General features: G+C 37.8%; 2 protein-coding genes across 2 annotated transcripts; one reads left to right on the top strand and one right to left on the bottom strand.

The window, feature by feature from the left end:
• The first annotated feature begins 749 nt into the window (after positions 1 to 749).
• On the top strand, positions 750 to 3,055 carry LOC135780184 (synaptonemal complex central element protein 1). Its single transcript, XM_065291027.2, has 7 exons — positions 750 to 869; positions 954 to 1,028; positions 1,115 to 1,162; positions 1,336 to 1,390; positions 1,819 to 1,908; positions 2,173 to 2,236; positions 2,375 to 3,055. The coding sequence occupies exons 2-7, from the start codon at positions 989 to 991 to the stop codon at positions 2,525 to 2,527; spliced, it is 450 nt and encodes a 149-aa protein (XP_065147099.1). The 5' UTR covers positions 750 to 869; positions 954 to 988; the 3' UTR covers positions 2,528 to 3,055.
• fam83hb (family with sequence similarity 83 member Hb) lies at positions 2,524 to 16,857 on the bottom strand. The gene is made up of 6 exons (XM_065291026.1): positions 16,616 to 16,857; positions 12,713 to 13,182; positions 7,873 to 8,037; positions 7,545 to 7,669; positions 4,637 to 7,442; positions 2,524 to 4,318 (listed from the first exon to the last, which is right to left on the bottom strand). The coding sequence occupies exons 2-6, from the start codon at positions 13,160 to 13,162 to the stop codon at positions 4,298 to 4,300; spliced, it is 3,567 nt and encodes a 1,188-aa protein (XP_065147098.1). The 5' UTR covers positions 13,163 to 13,182; positions 16,616 to 16,857; the 3' UTR covers positions 2,524 to 4,297.
• Positions 16,858 to 18,609: the final 1,752 nt, after the last annotated feature.

The raw sequence follows: 18,609 nt of genomic DNA, 5'->3' as shown, positions 1-18,609 counted from the left end.
AAATGTGTTGTGCTCCAATCTTTCTACGCTTGTAGTGTCGTGTTTTTCCAGATGATGGCACCAAAGTTTCAATATCCAGCCTATCCAGTTTACCTGTACAGTTGCCTTTAATTCAGGTATCAGAATTAATTTTTATTTTTACATTTTATAGGATTCGTCACATTTTAAGAGGTCGTTATTATGTTGTTTTGTGTTTTTAAATAACATTTTATTAACATTTATTAATAAGTATAATTTTTTTAACAGGAGCAATAGCAATAGGTGCGCGCGAGCCGCAAGGTTAAAAGTGCGCGAGGAGGATCTGTAAAGCAACCGACATCTGGACTCATCGTTTTATCAGCCTTTATTTTCACGTTACACATTTAAAATACTTATTATTTTAAACAAAACTGACCTCAAAATGAGTGTGATACTTGGTGGGTTGGTCTTTTTTGGTGCCTTGTGGGGTTTTGTTGTGTAACGGATTAATTAGTTGTCTAAATGTTAACGGTATTTTTTACAGAGTCGTCGTTCAACGTTGAGGACTTTTTAAAGCCATCAAAATTCCCTGGTATGACATTTTTGACGAGATAATTTTTGTTGCATCTCATTTAACAATCAATTTATTAATAATGTAAATTAAAGCATACTTTTTTTTATTAAATGTCCCGCGTATTTTCATATATAGGCCTTTGACCTCGTTACTTCTCCCATTACGTCATATAAAGTGAGCCCATGAAGCCATATCTGTAATTTCAGTCCAGTCGGTGCAATTTAAGAATCCACGTTGAATGTTTTTTAATGTCTTTTCTACATCTCATTTTTTATAGTTTGTCGAACAGAGCTGAAACCAGAGGAGCTGCTTGTCAAACTCAAGAAGTTCCAGCAAGGTCAGTTTGATACTGTGACCTTACCCTGCACATATATAGATAAACCCCTTTTATAAGTGAGAACTATCTATTTATTATTTTCAGCTACGCAGGACCTTGAAGATGAAGTGAAGGAAACCATGCTCCTCAGAAATATTATGCAGCAAGAAGATGACATCTGTGTGTATACTAATGTAACTGTGAATAAGTATGAATTGTATTATACAATACAATTGCTTTACTAAGACCAATATACTCTGTTACAGTAAATGCTGAAGCCCTACAGCTGGAGGGCACACTGAACGAAAAGGAAGGTGCCGTATATCAGACAAAACAAAACACTTGACGTGTGTAACTTTATATATTCATTTAACCTGACAGCATAGCAGTGCACCAGTCATCGCCATGTCTAAATTTACCCATAACTTACCCTCAAGATAGAAACAATATTTTGTTTTGTTAACACACTTAATCATGTCATATACAGAGTCGAATAGATCTCTGCAGCTCAAATGTGAAGACCTCAAGCAAGAGACACAAAGGTAAGCATACTTGTAGATACACAATACACTTTTTTTTACAGAATGTGTCTCTGAATTACTTGCTGCAATTTCCATGAAAGTGACTGACATGTCAAACACACATGATGTGCCACTTAGACATGGTTGCGTTCGGGGAATCTGGCTAGACAGGGTGTCTCCCTGGGTGAGACGAGTCATTTCTGTCTCTTGATAACTTCTATAGAAGACAAATGACGTAAATAGAGCAGCATTTTGAAATTTTTACTACTTAATAATGTTTACCTGCAGTTTGTGACGACAAAAATAAAAGAGGTATTCGTACAGAAACATTTTGGCAGATGACAATATGATGCTTTTATCTCATGATTTCTGATCTTTTGCACAGATTAAATGGCACATACTGGCTATCAAAATTTATATGATTCAAAGTTCAACTTTTAACTCTCTAGGCAGCTTGAGCAGAACCATCAGAAAGACGAGCTGGTGAGGCAATACTGCTTTCAAATACAGGAAACCAAACTAAAACACAGAAAACTTCGGTAGGACTCCAATATTTTTTCCTTTGGTTTTTTCTTCAGATTTTAGGAAACATGAGATGTTGTCATGACCTTGCCAAAGAGGTTAAAAACTACCAAAAATGTATGATGATATATATGGTACCCTAACCTTAACCATCAATTTAAATTGTGAAGCTTATATCGAAATGTATAGGTTTACTAGCACTAGCTGTTAGTGATTTTTGCATTGTGTTGCTATGAAATGTCAAATTGAGGTCAATTCTAAGTCCAGATAACTCTACATAGGATGATGTTTGAAAATCAGCTTCAGCAGTTGATGGAGCAGCACAAAAACCTGTCCACTGTCTTTGTAAGTGACCCCCAACTTAAAAAAACAGCATATTGTAATTTCTATACATAATTTATATATCTTATGCTTTCATTGTAGCATTTGATAATAGCCGCTTTCTGACTTTTACTCTCTATTTTATTTTCTCTTTTGTTTCAGACTCCTCAGACACTTCCAGCGGAGATACAATCTGCAGAGTATGCAACTGAGCAACTGCTGAAGGCTGGTATGTTTTGCTTATTTTGTTTCATCAACATTTTACCATGTTTATCCTTCTCTTATATCACAAACATGCAGATAGATGCAGGTTGAGTGTAACACTGTCCGTGCCTTTTAGCTTTATTTAGACATAAAGGTCCAAATAGCCATTTTTATCAAATGACTCACTTGGCCAGTTACAGTACAGAGAGCTTGTTTATATTCTGAAAATTTAAAGACTTTCAATCGTGCAGGAATGTTATCTCATGGCCTGAACTCTCAAAGTTTATATCGACAGTCCTTAAAAAGGCACCCCTACATCATCTTCAAAGTAATCTGATATTGTACTGTGTATGTTTGTGTGCATATCCCCGCAGAGCAACAGAAGCAGGAGCAGTTGGCTGAGCTGCAGGACAGGTTAAGCCACTACCAGACTTCAAAGATGCAAATGGATACATGTGACAAGGCAACCTAAATAGCTCATCTACGTTTTGCATTTCTGCGTAAGCATCACTTCAGTCAGTTCCTGCCTTATTTCATCAAATACTATGTTATACAGCTTTACAGCAAATCTTTAGATAATCCGTTCTGTTCGATTCGATTCTTCTTTAACCTTTTGTTGTAACATCTTTTTTGTGTGTGTGTGTGAAAATTAAAACCCATTATTCCCATAGCTAGAATTTAAAAAGTTTCTTACCTATTTATTAACAATTGACATGACAATAAAAAATTGTAAACATGTCTATATGTCAAAATTGGTATTTATAAACATAAACCATTGCAGTGACACTCATGTCTCAGCTTTGCAATCGACTAGAAAGACTATAAATAAATTTCATGATATTCCTCAATCGGATATCCCTCATTAAATTCCAGTTTGCATTAATCAGTCCTATGACACATTCCAGTAGGGCGCTCTAGGAAATCTTTGGTTTTTAGTAATACCGTTTTGTCTGTAATTACATTTTGCATTGACAAAATACAGTCCTGAGAACACCTTTATCAATCTCATACTTTACAATCTCTAAAAACACAGTTTATGTAGAAATGTACATATCTAGTATAGTGTTTAAAATCATTATACTGCAAGTTCTGATTTCTTATGTTTCTTGTAAAAACCTATTTTATCTCTTATCAAATAGAAAAAATTGCAGTCCAACCCTCCACGCGACTTTATCATTACATCCACTGACAGTCATCTGTTAATAGAAAAGAAAACTGGATGAACATGTCTCCTATTCATTCAAGTCACTTTCATACATCCCTTGCATACTTTCTTGTAATCTCAATAGACAGTTTCAGGGCGCTGAACTTCTGTATTCCTTGCATTTAAATGAAGAAGCATTGTCTACCATTTTGTTTTCCTCCGTGTGTAATCCATTGGCACTGAGTCATACCAAAGCATAATTTTAGCAAGATATATCCCGGGGGTTGTTTGTGTGGCATATACTTGTAAGGGTGTGTTTGATCCCTTCAGAGCAGCATATCTTAGCTCCTGCCTTGACATGTTAATTTCCTTAAACCAGGGCTGGAAATGGTGGAAAATAGTAAAAATGTTTTGATAAAAAAGAAGTCAGATCCTCATTTGGCCTGATTTCTATTTTGCAGTAATGGTGTGTTATTACTGTTATGAGGTACAGTATGCCTTATAAGGACATAATCTGAATCATCTATGGGCTTAGGTTGGCACAGAGTGAGGAATATTCCTCCTGCTGCTCCAAGACTCCTCATATTTGAGGTTGTGCTATTTTCAGGTTCTGTTCTTGTCGTTTAGCATACACTTTTATCTGAAGCAACTTGCTTGCTTTTCTGTCTTTCCACAGCAGTATCAGGAATGTTTGGTAGTAGTTCTTTGTGGAAATCTGTCCGCTTCCTCCATCTTTGTTATCCTAGGTTATTTCCCATCTGTTGAGAGAGGGAGTGACACACGTGAGTGAAATATGATTATATTAACCCATCATTTATGTATCCAAACCCCACCCCTCAAACAGTACAAAAGATTATGTGATACCCTATTTATAACTATTGGACAAATTCAAGGTGTTGGTTCAAGAAACGTGTAAATAAATATAATTGAGCATTATCAACTACATGAAATGCTTTGCCTACAATTGCTTTACACACAAAGTTCACTTCAAATATTGTTTGAGGATATTGAATGCGTTTTATGCGATTGATCTAACAGAACTTTGATCCACCTTTTCTACATTTAATATAAAGTACCTCAAAGCGACTGTAGACTTTCTTTTCTTTGCGCATGCTCTCTATTCTCTTCAGCAGATTGTCTCTTTCCTGTGGGTTAACTGAAGCTCGACCGAACCGGTTCCGATTTTGAGACTGGAAGTTGGAGACTTCATCTTTCTTTTCCACTTCACCTTTCCCAGACTCTTCAGTCTGCTTAGCCATTTCCTGTCTATTTTTCTGGCTATTTGCGGAGATTTGCTCAAGGATCACCTTGGTATCATCCCTGAGGTTGCTGCTGTACAGCACACTCGAGGTAGAGGACTGATAACGTGATTGTGTTGGTTTAGCATTGGGTTTGTTGTTTTCCAGTGTTGTTGAGGATTCTGAAGGTTTCTCCTTTTCCGAGGACTCCTCTTGCACCTCAGGGACTGTTTTCATTGTCTTGTCCTCCGTAGAGCCTGAGACTCCTGAATGTTTTTTGTCTCCCTTTGGACCAAGGAAACCCTTTAGTCTCTGTGTTTGTTTTTTAAGGAAGTCAAGGGCCTTTGTATCTTTGCCATCATTGCCTGCAAGGTTTAAGGAGGCATTGGATCCCTGACGAGTGAGGGTTAGACTTTCTCTAGAGTCTGTGTGTGACATGCCTGAAGTACTGAGGCTACGAGACTTCTTAAGTTCACTTTTTTCAGCATCGGTTGCGTCTGTGAGAATCTCCTCGCCGCACGAGACCCGACGAGTTTGGGAAGGTTTGAACGGTTTTAAAAATTTGGGTGAGGGGAAAGGCTTAAGTGTCTTCGTCGGTTCCTTAGCCGGCTCTTTTTTTGCTGCATCAGATTTATTTTCTGTCAGAGTTTTACTGTTTGTGTAATCCCTGTCAACACTGAGTTCAAAAGATTTAGGCTTTGGTGGAGTGACGGGTGGTTTTGCAGTGGGTTCGGTTTGTTTTACTACTGGGTCTGCTGAAGAAGTAATTGATACACTTGGAATTTTGTTATCTGTTGCATTCAGTGGTTTATCAGGGATATCTGGTTTTATAACAGCTGGTTCCCGGTTCGTAGTACCTAAATCCAAGTCTAATTTCGCTGCTTTTCTCTTTGCTGACAGTTCGTTGAAGTACTGAAGTCGGTTTGCTGGATCATTCATATTTAGATAAGAAGGTGTTTGCTGAGTTTTTAAAGGCTCAGTTGGCTGTGTAACTTTGCTTTGTTGGTCTTCAGTTACAGAGTTGCGAGGTGTGTCCCTTTCTTTGATGGGCTGCTCTTTGATGTTTGTGGCATCTTTGGGCACTGCTGTTAGATCTCCTGTTGATGAATTTTTGCTCTCTTTATTATCTTCCGTTTTTTTGATCTTATTCCAATCAAAAGGCTCTCTTGAAAGTGATCTTCTCTTCTCCAGAATCTCTGCCACAATGGATGAGTACCGAGCAGGCTCACTTTCCTCTTTTTCCTCTTGTAACTCCCCACCAGACTTAGCCATTGAGGAGCTATGCTGCTCCAACTTAGAGGAGCTAAAGATTAAAGAAGATCGTAATCTTGAGCTCCTTTGCAGCATTGGATTAATTCGAGTTCGGAATGACTCGTGCTTTGTAAGGCTGATCTCCCTTGTTTCTTTATTTTCCCCTTCCTTCTCATTATCCGTTGATGACGCTAGTGATGAAGCTGAAATTGCTGGCTTCATTAATGTTTCGGTTCCCGTTGGACCAACATCACTGAAATCTTTTACTTGAATTCTATCTGGTAAGATAGGTTTACCATAGCGAGGACGCATGTCAAGATTAGGTTTAGTTTTGATATTTGGAACTTCTTTTGTGTTGAAATAAGATGCTGATGGATCTGGTTTGCTCTCAGGTTGTTGCTGTGGCTCATCAAAGGCATCCGAACCCATCGGCTGATTCAAGCCCTCCTCCCCAGCATCTTCATAGGTGTTGAGAAAAGAGTTGATTCTCCAGCTCCGCAATCCTTGCTTCACACTTGGGTCTTGTGACTGCAATCCCTGCTCTCCAGTGGAGAACAGCTGCTTGTGATCTGGAGCATGTGGCTGAGTTGGCGAACTCTGACATGCATAAGCGTGAGCCATAGCAGGCCTTTTGTAGCCATGTGGGTCATAGCGTCCACCTCCTGCAGGATGCTGTTTCCCTGAATCACCATGGAGGTCATCGGAAGACAAAATATTAAGATTTCCTGGTGCTTCAAGTTCCGGGGGATACGCAGAATCAGAGTATTGTTCTGTCTGGTGCATGCCAAATGCAATCCGGTCATAATCAGATCCTATACCCTCACTCTGATAGTAATGTTGTTCTCTCTGGTAATGAGATTCAGTCTCCTCCAAGTTGTTCATTACACGATGTTTCATATACTGCCGAGAGCCAGTGTATGTTTCCCGAGTGCCCTCAGCATAGCTATGCCTCTTAAAGGCGTTCATTTCCAGCTGTCTGGAGGCAAGCATTGATCTTCCTTGATCCAAGAATGACTGTTGCATCCTTAACTGCTGTGATGCGTATTTTGTGACCTGCATAGCACTTGGACCTGGTTCAATGGTATGGCGAAATGGGTCATCTCTCCGAAAAGGCAGTACAGAGTCAACGCGATCCCCAAATGGGTAACCAGCAAGTTCGGGCTGTCGAAGAAATCCTCTGGGATTTCTTAGTGACTGAGTCCTTTTTACGCCAAACTGGTTTCCAAGGTAACTGTTTGTATTATCCTGTGGCATGGGTACAAGGGCATTTTCAATAACAAGAGGCTGAGACTGAGCAAACAAAGTGCGAAACTCCTCGTCAAATGCCGCAACTAATTCTCCAAGGAATACATGGGCAATGCAGCGATGGATCTTCTCAGAAGACCACATGAAGCTAAAGAAAGTAATAAAAATGTATAATGTTAAAAATAAGCATGTATTTATAATAAAACATGCTGTTTTAATTTCAGTTCATGTGTAATATCAATTAACTTACCTGTAGTTTCCACTGAGCACTGATCTGCAGTCTGTCAGAAGAAATCGGTCCATCACCTGACCTTTAAATGACTTCCCTGAGCGGCAGAAATAAGTAATGCCTGCCACTGTCCGTACCCGCATCATCTGTAACCATTTAAGTCACAATAAACACACGTGTCTACAAGTCTGCCTTTAAAATGTACATTTTTTATTGGAATCTACAATCCCAGATTAAAATCACTGTGCCATTTTGCATGTAACCTGATTATCTGCAATAAATGTATTATAAAATGTTTAACATTAAAGATAATAAATATATAAACATAAAAAAATTTGGCTGATCTTACATGGATCATTTCCAGGTTAACTTTGCAGCTTGTCACCATAGAAACAAAATGATGGGCATTGTGCTCATCCAGCAGAATATAGACTGGCACATGGCGTGCTGCAGCATCCAAAAGATCAGAAAATATATCGATATCTGTGAAAATATCCATCACCACTGCAATGACCTGTTGAAAAGAGACAATAATATTGAAAAAAGAAACTAAGGAATTACCTCTGGCTGTGCATCGAGTAACTTTAAAAAGTTACTTTAAAAGTAGTTACGTAACCAGTTAAGTCGTCACACTTTCTTAAGAACCAGCTCTAATGATTATTGATAGATAGATGGATAGATAGAAAGATAGATAGATAGATATTTTTGCCCCTGAAATAGGGAACCAATCACAGAACGGGGAGGGGGCAGCAAGACGATGCAGTTTTGTTTATCCAACATGGCAGCAGACGCGAAGTTACTTTTCAGTGCAACCTTAGATAGTGTTCTTAGTAGTTTTTAAAGCAAGTTTATTTAAAAAAGAGCCACTTTTGGCATTAAACAATTTCATATCCAAGAAGGATTTTTGGATATGGTAAGACGTGATAGCCACAGAGTTTTATAGGACCAACCTGCTAGGCATCGTGGTCAATGAAGTACAATTAACTTATAAATGGTAAGTGGTATTTATTAATATCATATTGTCATTATGCCTGTACTGTGGTTGTCACAGTGCCACTAAATTGTGTTGCTTTTCAATATCAATATACAGCTACCGGTTTAGTTGCATAGCTTTCAGCTGTGTGCACACGTACAGATAAAAGTGGTTTAAATTTGAATTTGTCGCTCTACATACATCATCTGGTATAATTGAAAGATGGGCTATGAGCTACGTACAAACGCATTTGATAGACATTCGTAGCGCCCAATAAACAGCTCTGGGCATTCGTAAACCACGCCTCAAATATGAGAAAATGAGCATGGTTCCCAGACCACGTCTCATTCCTATGAGACTGGTATGGTGTTGGCTAGGCTACCCAGGTGAAAAAGTAGTACACTTCCATAGTGTACTTAAAGTAATTTCTTTTCGCACACTATTTTTGTACTTGAAATTTTTGTACTAATGTTTTTAAGATCATCTAAGTGTACTTTATTGTGCTATTTTTAGACACCATAAATATGAACTAAAATGTGCTAAAAAAGTTTTTTTTTAATTTATTTAGGTACCAATTGTTGTAAACTTGAACCCATCTTTGTATGAAAGTTGAGTTCAAGTTTAATACAAGTGTTAACTTAATAATTTTTTTAATACAGAGATAGTATCTTAAAAGTGCATTTTAGTTCATTTTCATGGTGTCTCAAAATAGCACAGTGAAGTACACTTAGATAATCTTAAGAAGTACTAAAGATGAATTTTTATATTAAGTACAAAATTAGTGTGCGAAAATAAAGCACTTTAAGTACACTATGGAAGTGTACTACTTTTTCACCTCAGTAGTCATACAGTACACGCAACTAGCAAAACATATGTACACAAACAACAACAAAACACAAAATGGTGAATGTTCAGTAGCGTGTTGAGGATTGAAATCACAGATGGTAGAAAGCTCTTCTCCATGTCGGGGTCCTATACCTGCGCCCAGAGGGCAGGAGAGTAAAGTAGAAGTTAGAGTACAAACCTTATGTGAGCCATGTGTTTTTTTTTTTTTTAAGTTGCACTCAGTGGTTTTTGTGGGTGAGGATGCACTACACATTAGTGGTTGAAGGTAACCCTCAATACAAAGAATAAACAGGTTTTCTTAGACTTGAATTGCTTGAATGCACTGTAAGTTGCTTTGCATTAAAGCATCTGTCAAATGCATAAATATAACCCTTTTAAATCTTCCTCTCCTGTGATTGTTGAGTACTGATGATTTTAATCAGTACTTTTAAAAGTACCATCTGAGTCTGAGTGCATTTTTACAACTGCTGTGTGCTAAACATGGATTTTAACATTGTTTACAGTAGGGCTGGGTGGTATGAGGGTATATTCTGTTATCATAAAAAAATGTCAGATGTAACAGATTTTTCTTTTCCGTGCATTACGCGAAATGGAAATAGTGGCCGTGGCTAACTCAGCACTCCCGCATGTTCGAGTGTGATAGAGAAACATGTTCATTTGGTATGAGTGGATTATTTTACGAGTAATTTCTGTAATTTCATAATAAGCGCCAGTGAATCCACCATTAGTCTCTCTCACTTTCTCTGTGCTCATGCAGCAGCAGGTCTCTTGCTTGCAGAGGTCTCTCAAGGCGCAAGCGAGTAGCTGCGTCACCAAATATAGAAAGCACTTCTCTCGCACATAATGCTATTAGTTGTACCCTCGGTTTCACAGACTTCAAGGCTTAAGGCTAGTCTTAGACTAAAACACATGTTTAAACTGTCTGAATTAAAAATAACTTGCACTGGCAAATCTTAAAATATGCAAGTGCCATTTGATTGGTCTCATGAGGCACACCAGTGATATATTTTTCTAAAGCATGTGTATAAAAGATGCTTAAACATCTTAATTTACCTAAGGCTTAGTTCTGGCTTTAGCTAAGTCTGGTCTGTGAAACCAGGCCATTAAGTTTTCCCAACTTTAAACAAGCTAAGACAAAACTCATGTTTATATCCGTGACTCATACTGTGCTGGAGCGATGTAGTTTGACGCACCATTTGCTCATAGTACAAACATCTTTGATCAGAAAGAGATGCGATTAAGGTCTAATAGAAATTAAAGAGGGTCAATACCTTAAAACAGACTCCATGGTCATCACCTCATAGCACCTGTCATATTTATAATATTCATATCTAGAGATCCGTCTCTCATATACAGGAATTTATCCTGCCTGTAGGTTTGTGCATATTCATACTTTTTATTTTACGTATTGTCTATTTTTAATGTACTGTACGTATTAATACATAATACAATGCATACTATAGCTTCAATAGTCTATAAAATTAATAACTGATTTAAAAACAAGATTCCGTCTATAAAAACTTTGTTGTTATTTTCAAGGCATTTTCATTCACTCTAACACTAATTTGTCCATATTTTAAAACTAGGGATCGACCGATATGGATTTTTTTGTGCCGATACCGATTTTTTTCCATCAGCCTTAGCCGATGACCAATACAGGCTGCCGATTTTCTTTAACCGATATTTGGAGCCGATACTGCTTTTTCTCATTCAGTTTATATCATAAAAATGACACAATGATAAAACCAAATGTTACAACTCTTAATTTAAAAAAGGAACATTTACTGAACTATATTTAACAAATAGTAAGAAAAGGTGAGGTAGAACAAGTAAGAAAATTCAGTGCTGCTTAAAATACATAAATAAAATAATAATTACACCATTGCACACAATAGCAGCAACCAAGCAGCATAACAAGGGGAACACTTTACTTTATCCATGAAAGTAACCAACTATTTACAACCTATTTAATGCTTAGGTTTAAGTTTTAGTGCACTTAACTTAATCTCTTGTAGAGCAAATGTCTTTAATAAGAAGACAAGGAAAATGTAAACAGCAATACTGATCAAAAAACAACTTAAGAATTCTGAATAACATGCCAATTGCCCCACTTCTGTACCTCACACACCCTAGTGCCCTATAATAAATGCGAGGGATAGTTAGTTTGCCTCAGCTCGCTTAAAACGCATAAAACTGAACAAATACATGAGGATTTGTGTACGGACTACGGTCAGATAGTAGAGCGCGTGCACGTGGGAGAGGTGCAGTGAGACATGGATGAGAGAGGGCATGTATCTTTGCGCTCCCAGTGAACGGAAATGTTGACAAAACTTACAAAAAAACACTTCTCCGGTCACATAAAAGTCATGTGTGAACTGTTTAGAACTAAGTGCTTTCGGTCGAATTTCTTATTTTCGCTGACGAAAATTCCGCGAAACTCCGCGTTAACAACCATAAACGTATGCAACCATGAACTGCGCTCTCCACAATGACGAGAAACTATCAGCAATGGATATTGATTTTTAGCCTTTTACTACTACATATATTTATGGAGATGAGAATTAAAAACCCACCCTGTCCATCTATGATCAGCTGTTCGGCTGATCACATGACCTGCGTTCGCTTGCGGCATTATGAGCACGCGTCGCGTCCAAACGTCAGACTGGTGGTCGCTGAATAAAACTCCTATAAATACCACGAAATCACGGAACAACGTCAGCATTATATAATCCTATGACCAGTGTTCGTAACAGCTGCCGTATGCATACGGTTAGCCTAAAAGCTATTTGAAGCTCCCTAAATACAATGGCAAGCAGTTTTATAGGCATTCGCGTTTTCCATTAGGACCACCAAACTTTCTTAGCTATGGTTGCATGCACATATAGAGCAACGTGTTTACACTTTCAAAGTATATGGCAATATTTCAGTCAAACAGTTAAAAGATGCTTTGAAGTTTAAAACTTACCAGCGCAAGCTTGGAGCGCTCCGCTCTGCTAGTGGGGGAAGGGGCAATGCACGGGCTGCAGGCAGCCTCCAGCAACACAGAGCTGCCTGTGGGCGCCTGTCTGTAATTAATGCCGGGGAAAAACTATCGGAGAACGCAAGCCGCGAATCGGCCGATGCCGATACACCTAAAACCTGCTAAAATCGGCCGATGTATCGGCCGGCCGATATATTGGTCGATCACTATTTAAAACTGCGGTAAGCATTTAGTTAAAAGCTAGTGGCAAATTTTTCCATTCCAGAAACAATCTAACCTGAAAAAGTATACCTTGAAATATACTGTGAAATAAAATGACTCATTCCGTAAAATTGATTTTTGGTCATACTACCCACCCCTAGTGTACAGTTCACATTTCAAAGTACTAACCTGATGAGCATTTTTGATGAGTCGCCGGGCCTGCTCCTTAATGCTGGGCATTTCAGAGTCTGAGGGGTTTACCAGCGTCGTAACCTCTGTAGGTCCCACAAAACTGTGTTGCTGCAGAGGCCAGCCAAGCTCCAATCCTGGTGCATCCAAGTCAGAGTGCATTGGCCAGTAGGTGTCAGAAGACCCATCCTGATCTACTTGCTGATACAGCAATTCTGGTACATTTCCAGCAGTCTGTGGTGTGTTTACAGTTCTTTTAATATAGTCAATCTCTGTCCTTGATAAGAAGTCAAATACATTAGTCTTTTGTAAGAAGTTGTAATAGCCCTCCACGCCTTCCTCCACCAGTGCATCAATGGCCATGCGATACTCTTCCCGGTAATGCGGACACAAGTAATTAGGATCCAGTGGATTTTCCCCCAATGAGGAACTCTGGGAGCGATGCGCCATGTTGGAATGGGGTAAACAACCTGAGAAACAGAAAGTTTCCAATACATGTAAGCAGCTGGAATAATTTACCAAACAGTCTGACTTTTCATTTGTTTTGTCAATATTAAGTCTAAGAAAAAAAACACAGTTTGCAAATTATTGTGTATATTAATAGAATAAAAGCGTTTGGGTTTACTATCAGTGCAGAATAGGGAAAATCTAACTTACTATAATAAAATTTTCCTAACAACAGGATCTAGATAGGAAGATAAAATCTCCATGCCAAGCCACTGTTTCTCATATTTGCATATTAGATTAAACTGTTAAAGCACAAATCATGCATGGTACTTCGTGTATCATAAAATATTAATATAACCATACAAGTGTCTGATCAGTTGATCAAAGGAATCGCAGTAATTTATTTATCATTAACAAAACATCTGAATTTCAATTGCCGAGTCTCTGTGCCCCTGTATTTTGTTGTGGTTTTAAACTATTTGGCTCGGTTGACTCTGTTTACACACAGAATTCATGCTCTGTCTGTTCTGTGATCTCTTAGACAATGACCTCTAAGCAAGGTTAGGCCACATTTTCACATACAAAGTTTGTGTGCACATTGTGTGTACATTTGTGTATATTTTAGACATCACCATAGAAACAGTGTCAGCCAGTTGGCGAATGACTCATTGCGGGCAAGAAGGGAAGTGAAGAGACTTCAACAGAAAGGGAAAATTAAAGAAACATGTGACTAAATGAAAGAGGGGAGTGTTATGCTGATGTTCTTTGTGCTGAGTTAACTACGCAAGTTAAAAATGAGATTTTGAGCAGATCATAAATTAGTTGAAGTGAAAAGTGACTTGTATATCAAGTATGGTATGCATACTCAAAATGCCACCTCTCGTGAACACACACACGGAGTTAGTTGTTCACTTAAATTGGAGTTAAGGTGCCTTGCTCAAGGGCACCCAGTTGTAACCTGCCGGCCATGACAGCAACTCTTGAGTTACTAGCCCAACTTTCTAACCACAAGGCTACACCTACGACTGCCCCGATAAAGAGAGAGTTTACCCAAAAATGACAATTTGCTGTTTATTAACTCATCCTCGGGCCATCCGATATGTTGGTGACCTTATTTCTTCAGTAGAACAATAAAGGAAGATATCTGATCTATATAATCGTAAGTAAATAAATAGCAAGTGTTCATGTTTGAGAGAGTGAACTATCCCTTTAAACTCATAGTCGATTTATGGCATGCTGATTTATGGTACACGGTAAACTCACCAGTTTAACAAGAGAAAGATCAGTTGAAGATTTGGCTGCTTTGACAAACACGTTATCATTTGTAAGTCGCTATTGAACGAATGTAAATGTAATGATTTTCACAAAATCTTGACAATTGTAATAATTAAATTTTACAACTAATCAGTAACAAAAGTTGTCAGCATGCTTATTTATGAAGGTTGACACCCAGACCAGTAAATCGTGTTGGAACAGATTCAACCAAGTTTACCAGATATTGCAATGCAATGCTTTATTTTACATGTCTTTTGTGGGTTAGAACTGAACTAGTAAGATTTTTAGCGGTTACGAAAATGTGAAAAATGCCCGAGAGAGTAAATCAGAGGCACTTGTGGTTAATAAGGGTGTGTAATGCTAGTAAAAACACAAATATTTGTAAACGAATTTACTTTTACTTACCATACACAGCAAGGAAATTAATAACTACATAAACCTGTCGGTAACAAGTGAATGTATTGGCTGGTGCACTGAATACAGGACATTGAGGTGCTGAGAGATGCTGTGCTGTTTTTCTCAAAAGGGTCAATGTTTTGACAATTTTATTTAGTTCATAGAGTCACACGCCATTAAGTGCTATGAGACACAGTTTACTTATCTGATCCATGTCAATGTGTACCTATAATAGCAAAGCACGTTTTCTACACAGGCATAAGCAGAGCACAATTTTCTTTAGTAAGAAAGTGATGTCAAACTCATTTTGTGTTTTTTTGTATGCATTTGGCAGACACTTTCATTCAAAGCGACATTCAAAATATGCATATTGTGTGTTTCTTGGAAATTCATGGAACACCCATTAAATCCATAACCTTTGTGCTGCTAATGCAATACTCTACCAAACTGAGCTACTAACATTTAGAAGTATTTTAATTGTAATAATATTCATGTTCTGTTCCATTCGCTCGGGTGAGTAAACACTGAGTCATAGGTACCATAGGTACTGCACATGCTTTCTGCCCAAGGGTCTGCACTAATGAAGAAGTGTTCCACAAGTATGAACCAATCAGAATAAATCAATTAACAGCCCGTGGTATAAATGCGTAATAATTGACTCAAAGAACTCAAATTTTTCTTTGATTTATTTTCACGCTGTGCCGCATTACCACCTTGCCAATCCTTACCAATTGTATATGGTATAAGTGCATCACTTATTCATTTTACACATACATTGCCTATTAAAGGCCCAGACTTTTATTTGTACACTTTACATAATAGCTCATGTATCTTTTAAATTTGTATTTTTAAGAGCAACCTAAAGACCGTCTGCATGTTTTAAAGAACATCATCTTAAGCCTATATCTTTTATAAACAATTTAATTCCTAAACATATCCCAAAACAACTGGTGTCCCTATGTTAAACTTAAATTTAGTGGTTGCCTAGCAAACACCTATAAATAAACAATACTGAACACTTCTCATTTCCCTAAATTTTTTTGTTTATCAACAAGTGCCAAAACTCAACTTGACATTGTTTTTTAACGTACAAAAATGAAGACTGATATGTTCATGGTCTATTTTACCTGGACCTAACCCAGCAAAAATCAGTCCAGAGATTTAAACTAATAATTAATTATCTTCAGTTATGCAATGCTTTTAGACAACTAGACTAGTCATTGAAAGTAGTCTGGGGACATTATAATAAGTGGATATCCCGAACCAATCCCTAACCAAAGTCCAAACATCAGCACACTTCAAAGATCAATCGCAGCTTACTGCCAATAGGGATAACAATACAATACATAACTGATAAAAATACAATTTAGGGTGGTTAGGAACTATAGATACGTATTTTTTTTAATGGACAACTTAATGACATTGCCATTACTTTTTTTTTACCTTATAAGACAGCTGTCAAAGCTACTCATTCTTATAAAAATTAATTAATTAAGCATCTTATACAATACTAAATTTCGCGTAAAAATATTCAACAAGAATATTAGTTAAAAATACTTAAGTATTTCAGTGGATATTATAAGTTTACCATTTCAAACCCATATAAAAATACCATGCAAATTACGTTTAACAATTAAGTTCAAAGTGATCAAATGTAGCCCGTATAGAAACAGTAGGCTACTGTTAGCGAGTTTCTACAGGTTTCTGCGCTGTCAACCGTCAACCTTTTTCATACTCTTTTGTGTTTAGGAAGTTGAGACTCTCGGTCTCTGTGACATTTCTTACCTTCAGCGTGGAAACAAGGCTGGGGTTATTTGCAGCCGTCGGTAAAGAAACTTTATTTCGTCCCGAAAAAGTCGACTACATTCACCCCTCTTCAGCGAACGCATCCGCGGTGCATTCCTGGTGTCGGTGAAAACCCCACCCATGCGCTATTCAGCTTAAAGGCGAAAACCAGCCCTGGCGAAACCTGTTCGCGTTCGGCCGAGTCTTGCCCGCCCGCCCCGAGTGTCTACTAGCGCCGTTAAGACAACACAACGCTCGTTTAGGAATGAAGAGGTGTGTTCTGATCGGCTTCTTGCGGCGCATCACAATACCGCGAGAACAATTCGAAAGATATGCTCTCGCGGTGCTATGATGTCATACGCCGATCGGTATGCGCAGAGCCTCATGAAATCGAACACACCTAACGGCTCATCCCTTTGAATTTCTGTTGGGTTAACTCCTCCCAATCAGGCGTCACTGTTCACCTTCATGAATCATTCCTTAAAAAAAAAAAACGAATCCTTAAAGTAAAAAAACAGCAAAAAGCCTTTACTGCAGTATTTATTGCATGAATGCATTTGCATAACTGACACACACACACACATTTGCCCTGTGGAGTTTCACGAAAGCACTCCATATCTTCTCTTCCTCTTTCCATAGCGAAGAGGCAAATGGTGTACACTCACTGTACAGTATTGTTTCTCTAAAGACAAAGGCACACCCAGGTCGTTGGGTTTAAGAAGTCCTATATGTCTGGTAAAAGCGACAAATATTATATATTATTCATATTTAATATTTAAAGTCTCCTTGTTTGTGGAAAATAACGTGACTCTAAAGTCTTCATAAGAACATGTTGTTGCATGTTTTTAAATTATAATTGTTTTATAAATATTTAAATAAATTTCTTATTCAAATAATTAAAGCGCAATATGTTAAGCAACACAATATGTTGTGCAGGATCTAAACATGAACATTTTTATGAAGAGTATTGGTTATGTTATTGTTATTTATGTGTGTATAAATAGGCAGACCAATGCGCATGCATGGTTGCATCAAAGTGCCTATGCATATGGGGTGGAGTAATCAGCCGACATTTGCCCCACCCTTAAAAGGAAAAGCCACAAACTCCCAATCTTTCACCCGCATGGAAAGCTTTATTTTGAAATCTGTATTTTTCCATTTTCAAGATGGCAGAGTTGCGAGAGAGGAGTTTCATGTTGTTTGGTGCGCTTACATGTGTGTTTCATTCGAAGTATTTGTAATTCACCACGGTGTGTGCATAAACATGTTATATGACTTATCTTAGCAATCACTCAGGTAAGGGTGGGTGTGAGAATGGGTGCGGCTTAGTAAAGAATGTGCCAACACAACTGAGAGACACTAACCACACCCATGACACATTCATTCCTCATACGCACATACACACCAGCATTCTTACCTTTTCTGCTGTGTACACGGGCTCAAGGCTTTGTTTGTACACATGAGGTCACTCAAACCATATTACAAATATCATTACTATCTTATTAATGTCTAATTACTATTATATTATTATCATTATAACAGTGGTTTCCAACTTGGTGCCCGCGCGGAAGTCTGTGAGTTCCCCACCAAAGCACATTTTATTAATAGCCTGAATATTTATTACATTTTTTTATATTAACATTTTAAAGAATGATAAAATATATTAACAAGTAAAATAAAATCAACAAGTAAAACAAAAAAATTTGAGTAGAATATATCAAAAAAGTAGCCCTCCAGATTTTATCCATTGGGGTTGCTCTTGCTCACAAAAAGGAAGACCCCTGTCTTATAATATACATGTGAATTGCAAACATTCAACACATGCATTGTGCCTTATTTACTCATGAACACTCTCATTTAAACGTATTGGTATCAATCATCATTATTTACTTACTAGGTTTTTTACATACACACTGCTTCACTTGTTTGTAGACATACGCGTACAGTACATACATGAGGATAATTTATATTTTGCTTGCTATGGACATATTTAC

This window comes from Paramisgurnus dabryanus, chromosome 19, assembly GCF_030506205.2.
Source record: "Paramisgurnus dabryanus chromosome 19, PD_genome_1.1, whole genome shotgun sequence".
Taxonomy (NCBI): domain Eukaryota; kingdom Metazoa; phylum Chordata; class Actinopteri; order Cypriniformes; family Cobitidae; genus Paramisgurnus; species Paramisgurnus dabryanus.
Note: the sequence above shows the minus strand (reverse complement) of the source record. Positions and strands in the feature narration are given on the sequence as shown.

What these genes read in the sequence shown, in the direction of transcription:
- fam83hb (XM_065291026.1), bottom strand. Translation starts at nt 13,162, where the DNA reads ATGGCGCATCGCTCCCAGAGTTCCTCATTGGGGGAAAATCCACTGGAT. An exon ending in TCATCAAAAATGCTCATCAG is followed by an intron (nt 8,038 to 12,712) that starts GTTAGTACTTTG and finishes TCTTTTCAACAG; the next exon opens with GTCATTGCAGTGGTGATGGA. An exon ending in TTAACCTGGAAATGATCCAT is followed by an intron (nt 7,670 to 7,872) that starts GTAAGATCAGCC and finishes AAATGGTTACAG; the next exon opens with ATGATGCGGGTACGGACAGT.
- LOC135780184 (XM_065291027.2), top strand. Translation starts at nt 989, where the DNA reads ATGCTCCTCAGAAATATTATGCAGCAAGAAGATGACATCT. An exon ending in CTCAAGCAAGAGACACAAAG is followed by an intron (nt 1,391 to 1,818) that starts GTAAGCATACTT and finishes TTAACTCTCTAG; the next exon opens with GCAGCTTGAGCAGAACCATC. An exon ending in AAAACCTGTCCACTGTCTTT is followed by an intron (nt 2,237 to 2,374) that starts GTAAGTGACCCC and finishes CTTTTGTTTCAG; the next exon opens with ACTCCTCAGACACTTCCAGC.